General features: G+C 60.7%; 2 protein-coding genes across 4 annotated transcripts in view; both read left to right on the top strand.

The window, feature by feature from the left end:
• The window catches only part of MRPL12 (mitochondrial ribosomal protein L12), a 3,439-nt gene extending 229 nt beyond the window's left edge, over positions 1-3,210 (top strand). Inside the window, exons 2-5 of the mRNA XM_041466035.1 lie at positions 1-182; positions 298-378; positions 473-607; positions 2,912-3,210. Coding sequence (XP_041321969.1) covers positions 1-182; positions 298-378; positions 473-607; positions 2,912-3,028 — 515 coding nt within the window. The 3' untranslated portion in view covers positions 3,029-3,210. The remainder of the gene's footprint in view (positions 183-297; positions 379-472; positions 608-2,911) is intronic.
• Positions 3,211-3,997: 787 nt separating this feature from the next.
• On the top strand, positions 3,998-10,720 carry SLC25A10 (solute carrier family 25 member 10). 3 transcript variants are annotated; one of them, XM_041466024.1, is made up of 12 exons: positions 3,998-4,150; positions 6,941-7,060; positions 7,147-7,255; positions 7,335-7,383; positions 7,718-7,759; positions 8,025-8,068; positions 8,549-8,619; positions 8,725-8,817; positions 9,038-9,115; positions 9,212-9,268; positions 9,720-9,864; positions 10,282-10,720. In XM_041466024.1, the coding sequence occupies exons 1-11, from the start codon at positions 4,061-4,063 to the stop codon at positions 9,819-9,821; spliced, it is 855 nt and encodes a 284-aa protein (XP_041321958.1). In that variant the 5' UTR covers positions 3,998-4,060; the 3' UTR covers positions 9,822-9,864; positions 10,282-10,720. The 3 variants fall into 3 exon arrangements, with proteins under 3 accessions (XP_041321958.1, XP_041321957.1, XP_041321956.1); XM_041466023.1 differs by having other exon boundaries at positions 9,720-9,856; XM_041466022.1 differs by having other exon boundaries at positions 9,720-10,720.
• Positions 10,721-11,306: the final 586 nt, after the last annotated feature.

Genomic DNA, 11,306 nt, shown 5'->3' on the forward strand with positions numbered 1-11,306 from the left:
GCCGCGGGCCCCCCGCCGGGCTGCGGGCGCTCGGCACCGGCCCCGCGCGGCGCTCGGAGGCGCTGGCCGGGGCGCCGCTGGACACGGCCGCCAAGGAGTACTCGCCCAAGGTGCGGCAGCTGGTGCGGGACATCGCGGGGCTGACGCTGCTGGAGGTGGCCGATCTCAACGCGCTGCTCAAGGTGGGTGCGAGGCCTGACCCGACCCGGCTCTTTCCGGCCTGACCCGGCCTGGCCCGGCTCGGCCCGGCCGCGTGCGCCGCCTGACCGGCCGCCGGTGCCGCTGCTCTTCCCGCAGGAGACGCTGAAGATCCCGGACGTGGGGGTGATGCCCACGGCGGCCGCCGCCTCCCTGCTGCCCGCCCAGGCGGCTCCGCAGGTACCGGGCGCTCCGGGAGGGGCGGGAGCGGGGCCACGGGGGTCACGGGGGCGGGCTCGGCCGCGGGGCTTCACCGCGCTCCGGCTGCTTCCAGGAGGAGGAGGAGGTGGTCCCGCTCAAGAAAGAGAAAACTCATTTCACCGTGCGGCTGACGGAGCTGAAGGCCGCTGACAAGGTGAAGCTGATCAAGGAGGTGAAGAACTTCGTGCCTGGAGTGAACCTCGTGCAGGTGAGGAGCTGCTGCCCCAGGCTCTGGTGTTTAGCCCCAGGTCCAGCAGCCTCGGCTCTCTGTTCAAAGGGGAGCCTGGATTTATGCATTCAGAAGCACAGCCTGCCTGTGTGCATCTCAGTGCAGAGACGTGGGGAGCAGGATTTGGTTGCACCTTCGTCTGGCATTTTCCGTTGTCAGAAGCAGGGGGATGAAGGAGGAGGCTCAGAGATGTCTGTGCCGGCCTCAACTTCTCCAAACCTGAGAGCTGCTCTGTGTGAGCTTTCTTGCAGAGCTCAGGAGTAGCCAGCATCCCTTGCTGCAGCTGGGTTTGGCTTGCCTTTCCCAAAGGCAATGTATTTCTGAAGTTAAATGAGCCTCTGTAACTCACACATCTTGCAATCCAGGCTTCCAGCTTTTTTCAGGGCCCTTCATTTTATAGGTGGTGCTGCTTCTGTCCTTGGAGGAGATGGGCCTCAGTCCTGGGCAGTGTCTGAGCTCAGGCCCTTGACCTTGGATGTGGGCTCAGCATGTTGGGTGATGAAGCTGCTACTGCTGAAGCATGTAATGTGCTGCACATCTCCAGGGTGATGCTTTCATATCTTGGGGTCAATAGTAGCATTTCCCAGTATTCCCGCGTTGAGCATTGCAATGTCTGCTCCTGTTGTAGCCCAGGAGAGCAGAAGTGTTTGCAGATAATCTTCTGCCCCCCAATTCTCATTGCTGCATTGTAAAGCCAGCAGAGAAGTCAGTGGCACAGGTACAAGTTTGGCTGTCTCATGGGGATAATTTCCTCACTGTCAGTGTGGTTCCTCTGGAAGTTGTTCATCTATTATTGGTCCCAAGCAAACATGAAAATACCAAACCCTGTGATGGACGCAATCAGCAGATAATTAACTGGAGAGCTGATGCTAAGTGAACTTGGCTTTGCATGTGGCACCTGCTGGATGAGCTGTTTGCAGTGCCAGTTACTACAGCTAAACTCAGGTGGGATGTACCCAGGCCTGGCGTGTCGGGTGAAGCACAAACACACAACACAAACAGCTGTGGAGGTTCTGCCTGCAGAGACTCTGTTCAAGGTGGAGCCAAAGCCCTTTTATTGTAAACTTTACTGCCATCCAGTAAGGATGTTTTTTTCGAGGTTTGCGGGTGGATCTGCCCACGGCCTGTAGGGCTGTAGGTGGTGTGGAGGGATGCACATACAATTATTACCTTGGGGACAGGTGGGACCCAAACATCAGTGCTGTGGCAGCAGCTGTGTGATAAGACAGGTGCACACAGGGCACCAAGGCTGGCTGCACCTTAGGAAGCTCATCGGGAGCTGCCCAGCAGATGCTTGCCCTGTCACCACCAGTCCTGGGCTGTAGCTGGACTGGGAGCCTGCTGCCTCTGCCCCACTGCTGCTGCTGCATGGGTCCCACCTGGCTTGGGCTCTGCTTTTCTTCCCACCAAACACCAGAAACAGCTACTTCTCTTGACCAGGGCTGCTTTAGAATGGAGTCACACCTTCCTGAACAGAGTTCAGAAATTAATAACCTGTGTTGTGTTGCCTGTGCTCATCGCAGTGAGCCTGAACAGGCTCCTCTCCAAATCCTGTCCTGGTGAGCAAAGGCATTACTGCCCCACTGCTCACACACATCTGTGCCTTCCAACCCCAGCAAAAAAAGCATTTTTCTTCCACCACAGATACATAGGCATTGAACCCAGCAGGAATCAAAAGGACAAACCTTTCTGCCAGTCCATTGGGTGCTAAACCCCCGCAGTGCTGTGGCAGAGAGCTGCTGCATGTGAGAGCAGCAGAGGCTTGTCCCCCTGGGCTCACTTCCTTCTCTATAGCAGCACTGCAGTAAATTCTTCAAATTAGCTCAACAGTTTTTCAGCTTGCCTTAAGCATTGCAGTGCTGCTTAGTAGCAGTAGTTTTGCTTTAAAAGTCCCTAAAATGTCAGAATACTGTGTTGTCAAGTAGTCTGTGCTGGAGCTCTGTTTTAGGCAGTGCAGCTGTGTCCACACCCTGCACTGGCCTCCCCTCCTGCTGGCACAAGTATGTGAACCAAAACATCGTCACTGAGCAGAGCCAGCCCAGCGCCAGGCACCTGGTGGGAGAATTTAAGGAAGAGGTTTCCCAGCAGATGTGTCATTGCTTGTGGTCAGGGTTAGCTGCCTTCTGGTGGGACACGCCGTACTTCAAGTGCAAGTCTCGGGGTTTGTGCTGGTCAGTGAGTTTCCACGGTTGGCTTAAGCAGAGGTCAGGATCATGGCTCTAAATCCAATAATCCAGTTAGTGAAAGCCTGTTTACAAGCCCTGTACTTTGTCCCTCTCACAGGCAAAGAAGCTGGTGGAGTCCCTTCCGCAGGAGATCAAGGCGAACGCCTCCAAGGAGGAAGCAGAGAAGATCAAAGCAGCGCTAGAGGCAGCGGGAGGGACTGTTGTTCTGGAGTAGTGTCACCATGGAGAGACTGGTGCTACAGCTGCTGCCCAGGCGGGCTCCGGACCTTTCCGAGTGCACGTGGCACAGTGGGAGCACTCTCCCAAAGAATGCTGTATGGTTTGGCAGAGCTGCTACCTCCTGCCATCACCATCATGAACTCTACTTATAAATACCCAAAAAAACCTGTAAAATTATTCATCTTTCTCAAGTGCCGATTATCCCCGTGCTCCCCGTTTCATGGAATCAAGAGTGGTTTAGGGTGGAAGTGACCTTGAAAGATCATCTCAGTCCAGCTCCTTGCTATGGGCAGGAGCTCCTTCCACTAGGCGAGGTTGCTCCAAGCCCCGTGCAGCCTGGCCTTGAACACTCCCAGGGATGGGGCAGTCACAGCTTCTCTTCACAGCAGCCTGTGCCAGGGCCTCACCGCCCTCACAGACAAAAATTTCTTCCTAATGTCTAATCTAAACCTACTCTGAGTTTGAAGCCATTTCCCCTTGTCCTGTCACTACACACTCTTGTAAAAAAGTCTCTCTCCATCTTTCTTGTAGGCTCCCTTCAGGTACTGGATGTTTGTACCAGCGCATCACCCACCTCCTTACTCTGCCTTTTGCTGATGTCGCACCTCTGTTAATTATTAACGAGAAGAACACACTTCCACAGGTTGTGGAGAGGCATGCGGGGTGGGAAAGTGTGTTCTGGAGCTGTGATTGTCCCTGCGCTCAGTGCGTGCACACTGGTAACGCTGCCGTGTGTGCCTGTGCTCCCGCACCTCTTCCCTCTGCTGAAGGGCTGATGGCTTCACCTCCCCATTAATTAGTCCCTTAATTATTAACGGGAAGAGCCTTCCGCGGGCTGGAAATGGGGATGTGTGTAGGGTAGGAACGGGGATTCCGGAGCCTGTGGTTGCCGCCGTGGCCGCCGGCTCGGAGATGCGAGCCCCGGGCCGGCCCCACCCGCTTCCGGTACCGGGAGGGGGCGTGGCTTAACGGAAGGGGGCGTGGTCGTGTCCCGGTGAGGGCGTGGCTTGTGGCAGAAGCGGCGCCCATGGCGGAGCAGCGCGTTTCGCGCTGGTACTTCGGCGGCCTCGCGTCGTCCGGGGCTGCCTGCTGCACGCACCCCTTGGATCTGCTGAAGGTGAAGGGGGGACACGCCGAGGGGCGGCCCTGGGGCGTGGGGAGGCCGTCCGGGGGGATGGAGGGCGAGTGTGAGAAGCTGGGAATGATTGCGGTGCTGTGACGGGATGGGGAGGCGGTTACGGGGGACCGGTGGTTGTGAGGGGACGGTTATGGGGCCGGTGGTGGTGAGGGCTTGGGGGGCGGTTAAGGGGGGCAGGTATCGGTTGTGAGGGTCCCGGACAGGGTGTGAGAGGATGGGGGGGAGTTGGGACTGGCTGTAGGGGTTCTGGAGAGTCTGCGATGGAGCGGGGAGTAGGTCTGAGGGTCCTGGAGTGGCTTTGGGGGACTGGAAGTGGCTGTAAAGGGGTAGGGAGGCGCTCCGAGGGTCCCGGAGCAGCTGCGGGACCGGTTCTGAGGGACCTGGCTGTGGGGGTGCGGCTATGAGGGTCCCAGAGCAGCTTTGAGGAGATGGGAAATGGCTTGGGGGGGACTCGGAGTGGCTGTGAGAGTCCCGGAGTGGCTGCTAGGGGATGAGGAGCTGCTCTGAGGATCCCGGAGCAGCTGAAGGACTGGCTCTGAGGTACTGGGGAACGGCTGCCAGAGGAGGGGAGAGGGCTGTGAGGGTCCTGGAGCAACTTTGAGGGGATGGGGAGCTGCTCTGGGGTTCTGGGAAGCAGGTCTGAAGGTTTTGGAATGGTTATGATGGGATAGGGAATGGCTGTGAGGGTCCCAGAGCAGCGGAGGGAGCAGGAGAACAGCTGTAGAGGACTGAGGAAACAGCTGCTGGGGGTCGTTCTGAGGAGCTGATTTGTGGCTGTGCAGGGGCATGGCTGGGAGTCACAAAGACCCTGCACAGGGGCATGGGTAGATGTGTGGCTGAGGGGTCCAGGGAGCTTGGGGTGCCAGCTCTAGGAACTGTGGAGGGTGCCTTGGGCAGCCCTGCCTGGATAAGGCAGTGACTCTGGGGTCAGTGTTGGACACTGGCCCACTGGGCTCTGAGCACTCCAGCCAAGATGTCACCTAGGCGCCGCAGATGACCCGGCATGCCTGCTCCTGCACAAAGGGCGCCGCGCGCAGCCCTGTGCTGCCAGCGCCCACGGATGGGGCAAATGCCAGCGCTGCCCAGAGCCTTGTGCGCCAGCCAAGTGGCGACGAGCCTGGCAGCGGAGCAGGCTGCGGAGGGGGAGGGAAGAGGCAGCCCAGGACAGGGCTTGCCCTTCCCAGGGCCATGCCTGTGGGTGAGGCTGGGCCATACAGCCCCTTCCCACCCTACGGAGAGAGAGGAAGATGTCCCAGGCACCGGCCCAGCAGAGGAACCAGCCCTGGCAAGGCATTGCCACCTCCCCAGTGCTCGGCCTGTTGCCTTGCCCAGCTGGCCCTGTCTGCCCAGTGGAGGTGGCTGCCAGCCCGTGGGAGCTTGTGTGGGGTGCCTGGCAAGGTGCTAAGAAAGGGAATTAGTCTGGCACCTGCCTCTAGCTCTGTCTCTGAGCCAGCATGATGGCTGAGACACTTGGGCTGCATCCCTATGCTGTCCTGTGTGGATGAGCAGCCCCTGCATTCCTGTAGGTGTGAGCAGCACAACCTAGCCAGCTGTTTTTGCCAGATCAACAATCACGCTGATTATTGAATACAGACCTGCCTTTGGCCATGTGTTCCCCCACAGCAGAGGCTGGTGCCAGGCCTGGGGAGGCACAAGGGGCCTCAGGCTCTGGCAGGGGAGGGGACGAAGGGCACTTCATTGTACCTCTGGACTTTGGCCCCAGTGAGAGGCCCTGGCCAGCCCACCTGCAGAGTGCTTGCGCCCTTAGGCCCACTCTGTGCAGCTGCTGTCCACCCATGGGCTGCTGGCCCTGCAGCAACCAGAAGTGACCACAGCCTGGCCAGCCCGTCCCATGGCGACCTGCTCTTCCTGCAGACCTGGGACTGCAGGCAGTGGACCATGTCCCTGCATGACTCTGCCTGCCCTGCCCTCCTCAGCTGCCCCAGGCTGTGAACAGCCACAGGCTCTGGTCCCTGATGTCCAAAATCCACCTGTGGGGTTTGCAAGCAGGCCCCTGTACCCCTGCTGCTGCCCCATATGGGAGACACTGGCTGTTCCCAACATCCTGCAGAGTGTCACACGACCCAGCTGTGCAGCAGCTTCTGCAGTGGCCTGATCCCCTGTCAGCAGCCCTTTGCTCTCCTTATCTCCTGGGGCCTTTGACCCACATGTGGCCTCTGCAGCGCTCAGAGCATGCTCCAGCATCAGCCCACACAGCTCCCCTCTCCCAGCCAGCTTCTGTGCCTGCTGCTGTTGCCCCTGGTGATGGTGGGAAGCCTTGGGCTGCTGCAGGCAGGAAAGGGAGCACCTGGCCAGCTGCGGGGCTCTCTTCCTGCCTGTGTGATTCCTGCACTGAGGAGGAGGGAAAGTGGCTCTGAGGGCCTGCTGCATTGCATGGCTGTGATTTCACCAGCCTAGCTGCATCCCCTTGAGCAACTCCACACAGGGCACTTGCTCACTCACGTCCTGTTGGGTGCACTCACGCACACCTTCCACCCTGAGGTGACCCAGAAGAGCAGGCGCCACCCTTCACCTTGGGGCCGGCTGTCAAGGGCAGGGCCTGGGAGGTGCTGCAGGTGCCTGGGCACTCCTCTGCCTCGCTGCCTCCACCCCTCCTGCCAGGCTGGGCCAGTCTGCTGTGGGGTGTCCGTAGCTCTTGCTGTTGGCTCCTGTCAAGTGCTGCTAACCTGACACATGCTCCGATCCACACCTGTTCGGTGTCTCCCTGCCCAGCCCTGGGGTGGGCTGACACGCTGCACTCTGCCCCAGGTGCACCTACAGACACAGCAGGAGGTGAAGATGCGGATGACGGGGATGGCGATGCACGTGATCCGCACCGACGGCTTCCTGGCCCTCTACAACGGGCTCAGTGCCTCGCTGTGCCGGCAGGTGAGTGCTGGAGCTCCTGCAGCACCTGCTGCTGCTGAGCAGCTGCCCAGTGCCAGGACACAGCTGCTCATTTCCCCCTCATCCAGATGACATATTCCTTGACTCGCTTTGGCATCTATGAGACTGCAAAGAACCGCTTGGGCAACCAGGGGCCTCCCCCCTTCTACCAGAAAGTGCTCTTGGCTGCAGTAGGAGGTGAGCCAGGCAGTGGGGCCCTTGGCCCTGGCTCCCTCAGGATGGATAAGCCCCTGACCCAACTCTTCTTTGGCCACAGGTTCCACTGGCGGGTTTGTGGGAACCCCGGCAGATATGGTGAACGTCAGGTCAGTTCTGTCTGCACAACCTGGGCTTTTGACCCGTGCATGATGGCATTTGGAGTGGTGGCTAGTGCTGGGGTTCTCCTGACATCTCTCCTGGCCAGCCTGCCCCGTGCTCAGTGGGCCAGGAGCTCCGTGCCCAGGACGGCCAGAGCTATTCTGCCTTTTGGTGACAGCACCCAGCTGTGTGTGACCCTCAGGGGGAGTGGGACTGAAGGCAACTTTCTTGGCCCTTTGTAAACGGGCAAGACGATTCCACTGCCCTGTGCTGGGGTCCCCGGTGCTGCGGGGAGCAGTGGGGTACCGGCTGCCCCCTCACCTGCGGTGCTCTGCCTTCCAGGATGCAGAACGACATGAAGCAGCCGCCGGCTCAGCGGCGCAAGTGAGTGAGGGGCCAGGGCTCGGGGCGCTGGGGAAGAGGGGCGGGAGGCCTGGAGCGGCCTGCGGGACCGGCGGGACCGGGGTCGGGTCCGCGCGGCCGCGGGGGGGCAGCACCGCACCGGCGGCGGGCCCGAGCACCGCACCGGGGGTGCCGGGGTCCGGGCCGGGAGCCGCCCCGGGAGCCGTCGGTGCCCGGGGGAGCGGCGGGGCTGCCGCCGTGCTGGGGAGCCTCGGGCCCTGACCCCTTCCCCTCTCGCTCCTTCCAGTTATTCCCATGCCCTGGATGGCATGTACCGTGTCCTCCGGGAAGGTGAGGCTGTGCCAGCCGTGTGGGTGAGCCTGCTCCGGTGTCCTAGCAGGTGCCGGGTCAGGGCACCCTGGAAGTTCGCTCAGCCGGGGCAGGGAAAGGGGCCGGGGGATGCCCTTGGGGCTGGGGGTGTCCAGGGGGGCGCAAGGTCTGGAATCTCCTCATTGTCCGGCTGGGGCAGGGGCTGGGCAAGGTCTGGCAGGGCCTGGCAGCCTGCACATACTTGGTGGGAAAGGGTGACCTGCTGGGAGCTGCAACTGAACAGCGCAGGAGAGTGGAGCAGGTGGAACAGAGCAGAGGCAGGGAGGAAGTCGTGGTGTTTTGAAGGACTCCCTACTCCTTCAGCCTGTTCGCTGTGGTGTGCTTCAAGCAGGGCTGTGTGAGGAGCTGAGGACACAGACTAGGCATGGAAGGAGACTCCCGGGGCAATGGAGTCTGAGTGATGGCAGAGAGCTGTGCTGATCCAAATCTGTCTGTCCACAGAGGGCCTGAAGAAACTCTTCTCAGGAGCATCAGTGGCATCAGCCCGCGGGGCCCTTGTTACTGTTGGACAGGTAGGACAGCTCTGCTGGGCAGTAGGTGACTGGGATAGGGACTAGGATGGTCCCTGGTATGGCAAGGAAGGGGGAACATGTCACTGATTCACCATGTCTCTGCAGCTTTCCTGTTATGATCAGGCCAAGCAGCTGGTTCTCGCAACTGGATTGCTGTCAGACAATGTCTTCACTCACTTCCTGTCCAGCTTCATCGCTGTGAGTAGGGCCGGGGTCCAGGGGCAGCGCTGGGGCTGGGTTTGCCTGCAGCCAGGGTCAGAGCACCAGGCTGGGGCTGCCAGAGCTGCTGCTCTGGGCTTGGCTCAGCACATGGCTCCAGGAGGCTCCCGGCCTGAGGTCCCAGTGTGGCTCTGAGTCTCTCCAGTGACCACAGCAGGTGCTGGCACAGAGGTCTCCTGACTGGGCTGACTCTCTGCAGGGCCTATGTGCCACATTCCTGTGCCAGCCCCTGGATGTGCTCAAGACCCGCCTCATGAACTCCCACGGGGAGTACCAGGTGAGTCACCCACCTTGCTGCTGCCTGTCCTCCCATCTCTGTGTGCCAGCTTCTGCCTCCCAGCCCCTCCCGCCTGATCTCACCCTCTCACTCCAGGGTGTTGTCCACTGTGCCATGGAAACTGCCAAGCTCGGACCACTTGCCTTCTACAAGGTACCTGGCTGGGGGCGCAGGGGGTGGGCAGGCTGGGCCGAGCTGGGAGCAGAGGTTGTGGTCCAGAACAGTCCTGGGGCACGGAACTTTCCAGGCTCTGCTGTGGCAGCCCAGCTGCTTCCTGCATCAGGCCTTTGTCTGCCCGGCCCAGGCTTGGCCCCCAGGTGTTGCAAGCCCTGGCCTCAGTGGGACTCAGCCTGGGCCCAGGCACCACAGCTGTGGCCCTGTTGCACCCATCGAGCTCCCAAACAGCAGTGCAGGTGCCAGAGGGATTGGCACATGGTGCTGAGCCCTGTGTGCACCGTGGTGCCATGGTGTGACAGCACCTGCTCCACAGCCTGGCCCGTGCTGACCCATGCCTGCCCACTCGTGCTGCTGCCAGGGTGGGGCTGCTGGCACGATCAGTGGCGGGCACACACTGATTCTTCCCCTTTGTGCTGTCCCCTTCCAGGGCTTCGTTCCTGCTGCTGTCCGGCTCGTTCCTCAGACCGTTCTCACCTTTCTCTTCCTGGAGCAGCTGCGCAAATATTTTGGGATCAAAGTGACCACCTGAGTGTGGGGGACTGGACCCTGCCTTGCCCCAGGGGGGTGAGCATGTGGGTCACGCCCAAGATCCCAGAACCCCTCTCTGCTCTCTGGGGCCAGTGCCATTCCCCCTCCTCTCAACTCTACTCCTGTGCCTTGCCAGCACCTGTGGCCAACCCCGCATTGCAAACTCGCCCCTCTCACCCCCATTCTCAGCATCTCCACCTCTGCATTACTGCTTCTGGGGGGTTTTGGGGGGGGGTTTCTGTCTTCCCACTTCTCTACTAGCTCCGAGTTGTGTCCTTGCCCCCCTCAGCCTTGTCCCTGATGTGCCCCAGAAGCAGGACTGTGCTGTCTCAGGGAGTAGGGAGATCAGATGCCTGGCTCTGTCACAGAGCCCGTGGGGCTGGGGGGGGCTGCTGACCCTGCAGCTCTGGGGCTGGGCTTGGGGCAGTGCGTGTGAGGCCCTCTCCTCCCTCTGCCTTTAGCCCCCGTGCTCCTCCCTCACCCCAGTGCAGCTTGGACCTCCTGCCCTGCTCCTGGCCTCCCACCCTCTGCTTCTGCTTGGCCAAAACTCCTCAGCACCGCTGGCTGCTGGGCTCTTCAGGGATCGTGCCTCATACCAGTGACAGTGGGGAACAGGGCCTGCTAACGCCTGCTCGGGGACCCGGTACTCGCTTACCACAGTGCACCTGCCCCACACTGCATCTGGTCTCCGTGGGGGCATCCCCCACCACCACTCTGCAGCCTCTCTCACCTTGGGGCTGAGCAGACCCCACTCCTCACAGCCTCTCCCCCCCCACTGCCCAGTGTGTGGAGGCTGTGAGCACCAGCCCCTCTGCTATGGCACCTCTGTGTGTGCTGGCCCCAAGGAATCAAAGAACTGGAATATCTGAGACCTTGATGTTTAATAAAGAATGAAGGTGGCACAGGGCCTGCTGTCCTCTTAGGAGGGGAGAGATGCTGCACCCCCTTTTCATGGCTGGGAACTGAGCCCCCAGAGCTGAGAGAGGGTAGCAAGGCTTGGCCCCTGGCGCTATGCCAAGGGGGTCTTCAACCCAGTCTGTGCCCAGCACCCCTGGCCCTGTGTGCAGAGGGAGCTGCAGAGGGGCAGGCTCCACAGCCGAGCTGTGCCCGGTCTCAGCTGGACAGCAGCTCCAGGGTAGGGCTGTGCCAAGGGTGCCCGTCATCCCTGCAGGAGCTGCCTCCTGGATGTGACACTAATTGGGCTCCGGCAGACTGGCACAGCAGAGCAGTGAAAGCTCGTCACCTTAACAAGGCCTAATGATGCTAACTGGCATCAGCACTCTGGGCTTATGCCCAGCCAGCAGAGGCCATGGGCAGGTGAATGCTCAGGGAGCTCTCCTCACAAGTAGCTGGGGCTACTTGTAGCCCTGCCAGGCTGTGCTTTCTCACCCCCCACGTCCTGCAGCACTGCTCCTGGGGCTGACGGGTGCTGCTCTGTGCAATGCAAAGGGCCAGCAAGGAGCAGGACAGCGATGGAGCCCCGTGG

Source organism: Pyrgilauda ruficollis, unplaced genomic scaffold, assembly GCF_017590135.1.
Source record: "Pyrgilauda ruficollis isolate IOZ18807 unplaced genomic scaffold, ASM1759013v1 scaffold196, whole genome shotgun sequence".
Lineage (NCBI taxonomy): Eukaryota > Metazoa > Chordata > Aves > Passeriformes > Passeridae > Pyrgilauda > Pyrgilauda ruficollis.

Bases quoted from the DNA above. Each gene is read 5' to 3' on its own strand.
- SLC25A10 (XM_041466022.1), top strand. From the start codon at position 4,061: ATGGCGGAGCAGCGCGTTTCGCGCTGGTACTTCGGCGGCCTCGCGTCG. The intron at 7,256-7,334 runs GTGAGCCAGGCA...CTTTGGCCACAG, and splicing joins GCTCTTGGCTGCAGTAGGAG to GTTCCACTGGCGGGTTTGTG. The intron at 8,620-8,724 runs GTAGGACAGCTC...ATGTCTCTGCAG, and splicing joins CCCTTGTTACTGTTGGACAG to CTTTCCTGTTATGATCAGGC.